This window comes from Bombus vosnesenskii, unplaced genomic scaffold (genome assembly GCF_011952255.1).
Source record: "Bombus vosnesenskii isolate JDL3184/JDL3185 unplaced genomic scaffold, Bvos_JDL3184-5_v1.1 scf7180000013476, whole genome shotgun sequence".
Classification (NCBI taxonomy): domain Eukaryota; kingdom Metazoa; phylum Arthropoda; class Insecta; order Hymenoptera; family Apidae; genus Bombus; species Bombus vosnesenskii.
In genome coordinates, this window is record NW_022883073.1 from 1 (window position 1) to 10,085 (window position 10,085).

Genomic DNA, 10,085 nt, shown 5'->3' on the forward strand with positions numbered 1-10,085 from the left:
CGAACTTTATTATGACTTTGGCACTTACAGTAGAATAACGTTGAACAGAGAAAGGGGTGTTGTACAAGAACAGCAACTAGAACGAGAACTCCCCGGGCTGAGTGAAGTCTCGGCTTATATACACCCTGGCTTGGGGATGTTGGGGGGTTTGGTGTGGATTCCAAGGAGTCCGAAAGTCGGGGTTGGGGCCTTATCTCTGGTGGGGACTAAGATGCGTCGCGGCGTTGGCGTCCGACAGTCGGGAGTCGATGTCTTTTCTCTGAGAGGTAATTGGTGTCACACCGGCAATCGTTACGTCGGTTTTCATAGGCCTTGGCATCGTGTTTTGTGGATGCGCAATGGTCCATAACGTCTTCGTGTGGCAGGGGGTAAGAACATATCGCTATTAAAAAAGAAAACGAACACGTTCAAACACGTCTAAATCATCTTTTATGTGTATTTTACTCGGAAATCATTTTATCGTGAAATTTTGTTTTCAGAGTTACCATAATTTATCTGGTAGAGTTCATAAAAATTTTTCTGAAATCAATTACAAGCTTTTAGGAAACCAGGATTTTTCACATTTTTAAGAAGCGTTATAATTATATTGCTGATCTTTATTTTATTCGTGCGAAAGTGAAAAGTACGCAAATGGCGCAAAATGCATAAAATGCGCTAAAATATACGTATATAAGAAAACAAATCTCGATTAAAATTTTATTTCTTTGATCATGTTCGTAAAACTACAAACTTGTATAAAAATACGCATTCTAGTTATAAGTGTTAAAACATTCGATCTAGTCCTTATCACATTCATGAAAACCTCCATTTAATCATTCGTTGTATCAACAAACATTCATATGCAAAACTTACCACCTACCACATCCTCCGCGTATTAATATAATCCCCCTTTATAAATTATACACTTTAGAGTGGACTGGTTGGGTCAGAGTGATATAAGCTTACAAGTTCTCGAGGAGTTCTACCGAAGTTACATTTACGTTTGCATAATTTCACCGAAAAAGATACTCTGTAGAATGACAGGTTCGTTTGTTTATGTGATCCGCGATCGCAACTATTTCAAGGGGAGTTTATAAATAACCATACACACGATATTCAGTGTATTTTCGTATTCTCGTTTATTTTTGGGAGATTTGTAAAACTGTTGAACAAAATAATTGAGTAACGATTATTGTTACGCCGCCTAAAACATCTGCACGCCAGCCCGCGCGACCGGACAACAACCGCCTGCGTAACGTCACTTCGACCCTCAATAAACCTAAGGACCCACCATAACTTTCACTTCCCTGCATTGTTTCGCCATATGTCTTCAATCCGTTTGTCTTGAAGAATTTCTAAAGCTTAAAAATATTCTCGAAACACAGTCGGTTTTAGAGGTGTCCTTGGGTTTATTAGTCGCACTTAAAACACGGAGAAAGCGGGTATGCACCCATTAGGAAAATTCGAATAGCCCTGTAATAAAACAAGCTAGGTTTTTCTCACGCACACAGTCATCTACGCACCACGATGGTAGGAGACTCCCTACTCATCCCTTCGAGCAGTAGTGCAGGTCATGACCAATCGACACCGCGGTTCGTTACCCTCACTTTTCCTAACGAAAGTGGGACCAACGAATCCGCGTTCTTTAGGCACAGGGGCACACCCACACCGAACTTTTCTTCCGTATTAAAAAAAAGAGCGACAGACAGTCTACCAACTAACGCGGCAGTCTACACATAGCGCGAGAGTCGCATACTTCACGCAAATCTTTTGTCGGTTCTCGGTGTTGTCGAACATACATCTTCTCTCCTAAACATATCATAGTGCTAAGTCCATTGATACATTAATTTCCATTATAAGAGCCCTGCTCTAGCGTACATATCTATCGCATCTTCGTGCGACAAGTTGTTAACTATTTATTTCTCTACGTCAGTGTAATCTAAGTGTTGGAAATATATACTTTATAATTCTGTGAATCACAGTGTTATACAAACTCAATCACCCCTTATTATCTCAACGGAAATCAGGGGATCGATCAATTCGTGGTGTCGATTGTTATAATCGTAACGGGGATTTACGACACCCGTTGACGTCTCTCCTCGCGATTACGTCCCCTCGCAATTGGTCGAATTTACAATTATATTTGCTGAGAAAAAGTCTTTTTCTCTGTACACCTCCTTCTACTTCAAGCATGTAGTATTGACAATAAGATTGACAATGGCTGAAAGTAATCCAAAAGAGTTTTCACCATGGTTATCGGTAACGAAAAAGATTTGAATCATCTTTAATACTTATTCGTAACTAGAATCATTTCAACTAAAATGTAAGTTCTTATATTATAACTTTTTTAATTTGTTATGGCCCCTGACTACAACCTAACCTATCATTCTTATTTCGTAGGAGAAGACGAATGCCGTGAAGGCGTTAGCGCGCGAACAGTGCGAAGCGGCGGTACAGCTGCAGCGTCAGCAGCAGCTGCAACAGCACCAGACCCAGCACCAGCTACAACAGCAACAACAACTACGTGGCCCGTTAACCATCCACCATGCTGGCTGCCCAGCGAAAGTCGGGCCCGTGACGAACCAACTAAATACCAGCCACGCAACGCACGGCCGAGCTGCACAGTACCAACACTATCATCACCATATCATCATCGACAGTGTCAATGTCTCCACCACCCTTGTTGCTCTCATCGCCAGCTCCGATCGCGGCGACGCACAATCATCTGAACGTGAGCGGACACAGAAACGTGGTTACGCCACCGGATACACCAGCAGATAGATCGCCACCGAGTCCTGGAAATAAGCTAAATAGATCGCAGCATTTGCCACGGGAAGCAACCGGCAGCGTCAGTTCTGGTCTTCCGGCTGCCACATTGGATCTAGGTAGCGCAGCAACCACCAATAGTCCGCATGAATTGTCCACGTTAGTTTAGAAATTTGGTCCGAACATTATATCTTCACATAGGATTGGAGATTAATAGTTGATAGTTAATTTACACATCGATCTTTTATTTGTAAATTGGGTCGTGGTTTAGAGTTGGTTTGTAAAAATTCGGTCCTAATGGTTAAATGATGAATATTGATTAAGAATAATAGGCATTGATGTACCAATCTTTTTTTAACTTATATACTTGAGCACACGCATTGGAGATTTCACTTTTATTCAGTGAAACAGCAACTTCATTACTCGCTTATTCAATACGGCAATTGCATATATTTCATGGACATTTTAACAAAGTTTTGAATAATTTCTCACGGTACAATTGTGATGAAGTGAAAAAAATCGTGATAAGAAACAGAGAGAAAAGTTGCTCGTTAATGAATATTGACCAGAAATAAAGTAATTTCTAAAGAATATCCCGAAGACGTCGTAGATATTACGAAAGGAATGATTAATTTATACCCACGTGTATCTTGCCATTACCATACTATTATTATTATTATTAATATTGTTAGTAGTACTCGATTACATTATTATTAATATTAATATTATTGCCTTATTATTATTAATGTTATGGAACCTCTAGTCCTAGGTTACTTTCGCTGCCACGAAAGGATAAGATTTTCGAATTTTTTACTATTACGTGTAATTCAAGTTTTCCTGTTGCGCATGCGCAGTAGAAAGAAAGTTAGCGGAACTTAAATCTCGAACTATAGAGAGTTGAAAAGTAGTAAAAGTAAAAAAGCACGAATAACATTTGTATTTGTGCTGGATTAAGTTTGATAATTGAAAATTGAGTTTGATGATAGCATTTTTTTCGTATTCGCTTTGGTAAATATTAGTTTTATTTAAAATTGAACAAAGCATTTTATGTTTTTCAAATACGGTACATAATCGTAATATCGAATTTTGTAAACTGATAGTAAGAAACTCTATAATTCGAGACTGGAACTTTGATCAAGTTCACATTGAACGTAAACTGACTTAATTTTGTTATTTAAGCGTGTATACTATACGTGTTTGTTCCTTCTTCTCTTGTGCGCAGGCTATAGCTTAATTACTTCCAATAAACACAGTTATATCGAATCAATGACCGATACAAATTTAGATATTAGGATTATTTAAACAAGAGATTAAAAACTAAAAAGTATTGTTTTTATACTGCATATGTACATATGCAATATGAACGACAGTTTGTGTAATAATATGTACCCCTCTTCTTAGTTTACTTTTGTATATTTTGCGACATTTGATATTAATTTTAAAGAGGAACGTACTTACACTTTATCTTTGTAATTAAATGTGAAATGAAAGAAAAGAAATGACATGAGAAAAGGAAATTCGATGTATGAGTATATACGAATTGACGGAATTAAAATTTAACGCTATATTTAAATAGAAGACGTGAAATATCTTGTCATCTTAAAATAACTTGATACTATATATATCGACTGTAACTTAAGAAACATGTCTGCTAACGTGAAACGTGCCAGAAAAAATTAACAACTTCCATTAAATTGGCAAATTTCTCATTAATATCGTAAAACTCGCGTTTACAAAGATCAGATCAGTGTACATAATATACAAAACAAATGCAGAATATATAAATATAGCACATACGTTCTGAATTATATTCGAATTGGGCAGGGTAACCAAGTGAAAATATGTAAATTTCGCGATGTGTAATGTACACTTTATCGAACTTGTAAGTAGTGTAGAAATAGAATATTTTACACGTAACAAAATATACAAACGACAATACACAAGTTAAATTATTTGTTAGATCCATGTATAACAAGCATAGTACAAAAGTGTTTTAGCTTTATGTACTGGTAATTATGAGAAATACCAACTTAATAGATGTATTTGGTATGTACCTAGTTAAGAAAACAATAAATTATTCTGAACAGATAAAGCGTTTAGTAGCTTGTGAAGTATGAATTTTCGAAAACGTAAGTATTTTATATCTAAGTAGTTAAGAAACGCGAGCAAGGAAAATCAAACAAAGGAACAAAGTTTTTTTGTTTAAAAATATTTAATTTGTTGTTCTATTATCCGAGGTTAGAAGCGATAATGTACAAAATCTGAATAAATAAGATTCTTCAATATTATTGAATTTTAATTCTAGGGTAAAGTAATATATCCGCATATTTTATTTATATACAATATGTATAAATAATGATGTGATTTGACTAATTTTGTTGAAAGAATATTTGTACTTTTTACGTAAAACTTCAGTCTTTTACAAACTTTCTTGTAATTAATAAACCAGTAAACACAATATTAATAAAATCTATTAAAATTATAAACAAACTCATAAGTTTTAATTTTAGTCCTTAAAGGTTGAAATACTTTGCTCCAATGTCGAGACATTTGTTTTAATCCAAAACATTACTATACTGAATCGATAATGTTGCATGTGCCACGAAAATGATGATAGTGTCAGATAACTTGTTGTGAAACGAAAAAGCATTGCATGTACATTTCTGTTGTTTTGTTGACCACGAGTTTGATGATCTTTTAAACTTGCCCATAGCTAAGAAATCAAACAGTATATCTAAACGAAATTAATTTCAAATTATTTTTTAGGTTCTAAGTTTTTATCTAATCTTTCAGAAGTTGCAAAATTTATTCCACAAGAGTCTTTTTTATCATAACCAAGTACACATCTTAAAACTATTTAAGTCTTCCTTAGTAATTTCTTCTTATCTTTAATAGTAACGAAAATAATTTAGATGAACGTTTTAAAATTGACACCCTGTATATTAAAAATAAGAGATATATTTTTTTCATAATTGGATAGGCTTTTTACAATGGCAATGTACAAATATCAAAATTGCAATTATATTATAACATATGTATATATATATATATATAAGCTTCACATTTAAACACAAGATTCTTTATTATATTTTTTTAATACCAATATTTTAATAATTATAACAAGGGTTTTTTAACAAGAGATGTATAACATTGTATACAAATTTTCAAAAAACTATAGATAATTTCAGTTATGCTCTTGCATCATTAATTGTTGATGGAACTCTTACCTCAATTCCATCTAGTTCCTTAGACATTACTATTTGACAGCCTAGCCGTGACCTGAAATTAAATATTATATAACTGAATATGTCAATAAATATATTTATTGCTATACAAATTAATACTAATACACAATAAGTTTTCTATTTATCCATTTGAAAATCAACATTGTAAATATGCTAATTCCAACATAGATTTGTAATGATTATAGGGTCATAAATAAAAAACTATGAAAATTTATTATAATTTCAGTTTCGTAGTATTCAGAGATAGCGATTTGAAATTCTACATTGAGATGCAGATTTCGAAATACCCAATACTAACCTGTTTTTACATAGATTTAAATAGAAAAATTCACTTTATAAAATATTAAAAGGTAATAGAATTAATAATGTGAATGATTTGATACTGATTATTATGAACTAACGTATCTGTTAATTCATATGCTAAATCCAACATGTCTAATTCTTCATCTGTTGGTTTGTCAGGAGGTGCATCATAAACTTCTTTCGAAAATATTAAATGGCACGTACTACAAGTTAATGTTCCTTCACAAGCACCTATATAAATTATATTTTAATATTACAACATACTTATATAATAAAGTATCAAAAGTTAAAAATAATAAGAATATTAAACTTGATAAAAATTAAAATTTTCAAATATTTTCTACCTCAAAATTATTTATTTTAAATTAAGTAAATTATGCTTCTTTAAAACATACCATATCCATCTAAATCAATTTCATTATTTACTACTATGTCTAATATAGTATCTCCAACTTTCCCTTTTGCTTTGATTCTCTCTCCACTTGCTTTAACAAACGTTATATTTACTCTGAAAATAATATTTATGAAAGATAAAAATTATCTCAATATAATTATTTTCTTTATTTTTTGTGTTTCTTCAATTAATCTTCTCTTAATTATACCTTAATTATATGTATCACTTATGATAATAGAAATAATTTAAAAATAAGATATACTTGTCTTAATAATACATAAATAAAATTCGTATATCATATATTTATAACAGTGTTATATTTTTAGTTGTTCACTGTCAATGTTGTTCTTATTAATTCTATTCTATTAATACTATGTTATTTTTCTAGATGTTATACTCCTACAAAGAGAAAAATTTCTTAGACATTATTATTAGCATTATTATTTTGACACCAATTTTATATTGGAAGGTAAGTACTGAAATTCTATTAAAAAAAGAAGGAAAACACAAGAAAATTTGTATCACTTACTCTTGTTTTTCTGAAAGTGGTTGCGTGGTCGATATTCCTCTTGTTGCCTGCAAAAGGGCAACGTTGTGTTGCTTGTATATTTTGAATAATTTGATGCAATACCGAGAATTGATCTCGAAAATTTTTGTAATTGATTTACTAACGCCATTCCACTGTCATAAATATCATGAGTATGGGACACCCTGACCGAACACCAGATAAGTATTGCGGAAAATATCAATTGTAGATCAATTGTACTTTGTACAAAAGCTTCCACGGCATTCTTCGGCTGCTATACTGGGACGTTCCCTTACTGTGATAGGTTATAAAACGATTCCTAACACAAGTGACGTATCTCTACCGGACACGTGCTCTTCGGGCCACACGTTTTATGATACAAGACCAGCAAAATGATCAATGTGTAATTTTACATATCTTACATTTTTTCCAAATGAAATATTGTTTTTATTAAACGTTTAAAACCTCAGGCAACATTTATTTCATCTGATTTCAGTTTTACAAATATATATCTATAATACATATCTGTATAAATTACGGTCTGGTTATATCAAACAGGGACCGACACTCGCTAGGGAAAACTGCCCAAAAATTGAATCGTAAAAACCAATATGAAAGACAACAAATTTCTCGTTCTGCGGAACAAATAGAAATGAGCAGAGTATCTTTATCTTTATCTGAGACATTCAAAGCGTATCACGCATACGCTAAACCTGAAGAAAACTTTCTTGTCTTCCATGTTCATTTTTCCCTTTCCATTTTCGAACGGTTTCTTCTATATTTATTTATATGTTCGTGATTGATGCTATTGACAACATACAACTAAGGGGAAATACGAATAGTAATAGATAGATGTATAATTCATTATGCAATTTTATAGAATTAAATCTTATTTATCTTCAGATATAAAAACTATATTTACCAGCTGAAACACTAACGCATATGCAGTATAATATAATCTACTTAACAATCTCGTTTTAGTTATAATATGTGATTAATTCTTTTGCTATTTCGCTATAAACAGTTTCTTGTGCATACAATATTTTTTTATAGTATTCTAATATATTGTTAGATATTGTAAAGAAAATAAAATACAGTTATTGAAGTTTGGGAACATTCAATGTTAACCTTGCTTCAAAAAATAATCTTTCGAATGAATGGGGAATAGATTTTTAGTATTATAGTTGGTATAATGTCATCATTGTTTACAATGTGTTAGAGTTAAAGAAATGAGACAAATTAATATTTCAGAAGCAAATTCAATATTTAAATGATGTTATTTTAAAATGGCAGATGATATGAATGTTCTTTTTATACGAGGAAATGGAAACGTATGTATGGTAATGGAAACGTAATGGTTTTATCATTATTTTAGTACAAGATCTTAGCATAATAGTAATTAACAGTATCCATTACCTTTTAGTCAATTTTTGAAAAATGACATATATGATAATTTGCAATAGTTTGATAATAAAATACTTGTATCAATATTAATAACGTATAATTTGCTATCTCAAAAGGATACAGACACAGCCAATGATAATGTTTGGGATGATAGTGCATTAATAGAAGCATATGATAAAGCAATAAATTTAGCAAAAGAAGAAGTGATCAAGCGAATGGGAATGGATGTTGGAAATTCTCAACCGAAAGAAAACCTACAAAATCTTAAGCAGCCTAAACACGCAAGTAAATTACATAAGGTTGTGATTTTGATAGAATATTACAAATTTGATACAGAATATTATTAAATATATTGATTAAGAAGCAAATTATTTTATTTTGCTATTTACTTATATTTATTTGTCGGTCCGAATCGATCATTCGGTCATTCCATTCCATCCAGTGTAGACAAAGACTGCCGCGACGAAGTCAAGGCCATAAACAGTAGACAGGCGACGTTGGCTGGGGTTTTTCAGTTATTAGGTAACACAGCTAGCGTGCGGATCTGGACCAGCTCAAATTGTATTTTTACTTATTACACTTCTATTTAAATATATTTTTCTACCTTACAATTTATCCACGTGTTTTCTCTGTTTACACACCGAATAACCTCAACAGCGTGTGTTGTAAAATTTGTAGGTAATACCTTTAGCATTGATGGTTATGTCAATTAAGAAATGTACTAAAATACATATATATATATATATGGAAGTAAAGGCTTTCCGCATAATTATACAGTGTCATTCCGTAAGGTCCTTAACTTTGGGCAGAATTTTACCTGTCCATGTCTATGGGGAGACCCGTGGGATATAGGGTCATGAACCATAAACATGCATGTTACTTATTGTTCATTATTAGCTGCTTGGAATATAATTCTCCTCATTAGACGAGTGATTATTACTACATATATCAAGGCAAACATTTATACATATACATTTATGCACGGGAAATTCTAATACATTGCCTGTAAGGACAGTAACCGGATGGCACTCAGTCATTCTATTAAATGACAAAAATTTCTTTTACTCTGTGTTTAGGCTATGGTAATACACAGAAAGTCGAGTTGAGTTCTCTTTTAGAATCAGAAGGTTTGCAAAGTCAAATAGCACAACAAAAGAAAGCTTTGGAAGAGAAATTCAATGAAGAGAACGATGAGACTTGTGAGACTAATTTTTCTACAAATGTAAATTCGAAAAAATATAATGTAGAAAAATGGATTGTGACTCTGAAGAAGCAAATGCGTATAAACATCACTTCATACCGGGACCATCTTTCAATTCGATGACTGATATAATGCCACCTGCACCTCCTTTACCACCACAATTAATGGCCAAGTAAGTACAATTTAAAAATTCTAATGGAATGCTGAATACTTCTAATATTAATAAGTAATTTGGAATAAGTTTAACATTTTATTTGGAAAAAAAAT

The 10,085-nt window shown here is 32.3% G+C and overlaps 1 protein-coding gene and 2 long non-coding RNA genes across 4 annotated transcripts; 2 read left to right on the forward strand and 1 right to left on the reverse strand.

Moving 5' to 3' along the window:
* The first annotated feature begins 883 nt into the window (after positions 1-883).
* Positions 884-2,914, forward strand: LOC117238372. Its single transcript, XM_033503223.1, has 3 exons — positions 884-1,023; positions 2,380-2,646; positions 2,679-2,914. Exons 1-3 carry the CDS (start codon positions 1,017-1,019, stop codon positions 2,912-2,914), a joined length of 510 nt encoding a protein of 169 aa, XP_033359114.1. The 5' UTR covers positions 884-1,016.
* A 3,825-nt stretch (positions 2,915-6,739) lies between these two features.
* LOC117238371 lies at positions 6,740-7,491 on the reverse strand. Of its 2 annotated transcripts, none has more exons than XR_004494196.1 (3): positions 7,360-7,491; positions 7,217-7,263; positions 6,740-6,801 (listed from the first exon to the last, which is right to left on the reverse strand). It is a non-coding gene; the product is annotated as an uncharacterized LOC117238371 (long non-coding RNA). The 2 variants fall into 2 exon arrangements; XR_004494195.1 differs by lacking the exon at positions 6,740-6,801 and adding an exon at positions 7,073-7,086.
* A 1,955-nt stretch (positions 7,492-9,446) lies between these two features.
* On the forward strand, positions 9,447-9,844 carry LOC117238370. Its single transcript, XR_004494194.1, has 2 exons — positions 9,447-9,622; positions 9,694-9,844. It is a non-coding gene; the product is annotated as an uncharacterized LOC117238370 (long non-coding RNA).
* Positions 9,845-10,085: the final 241 nt, after the last annotated feature.

Bases quoted from the DNA above. Each gene is read 5' to 3' on its own strand.
- LOC117238372 (XM_033503223.1), top strand. The intron at 2,647-2,678 runs GTCTCCACCACC...TCTCATCGCCAG, and splicing joins TCATCATCGACAGTGTCAAT to CTCCGATCGCGGCGACGCAC.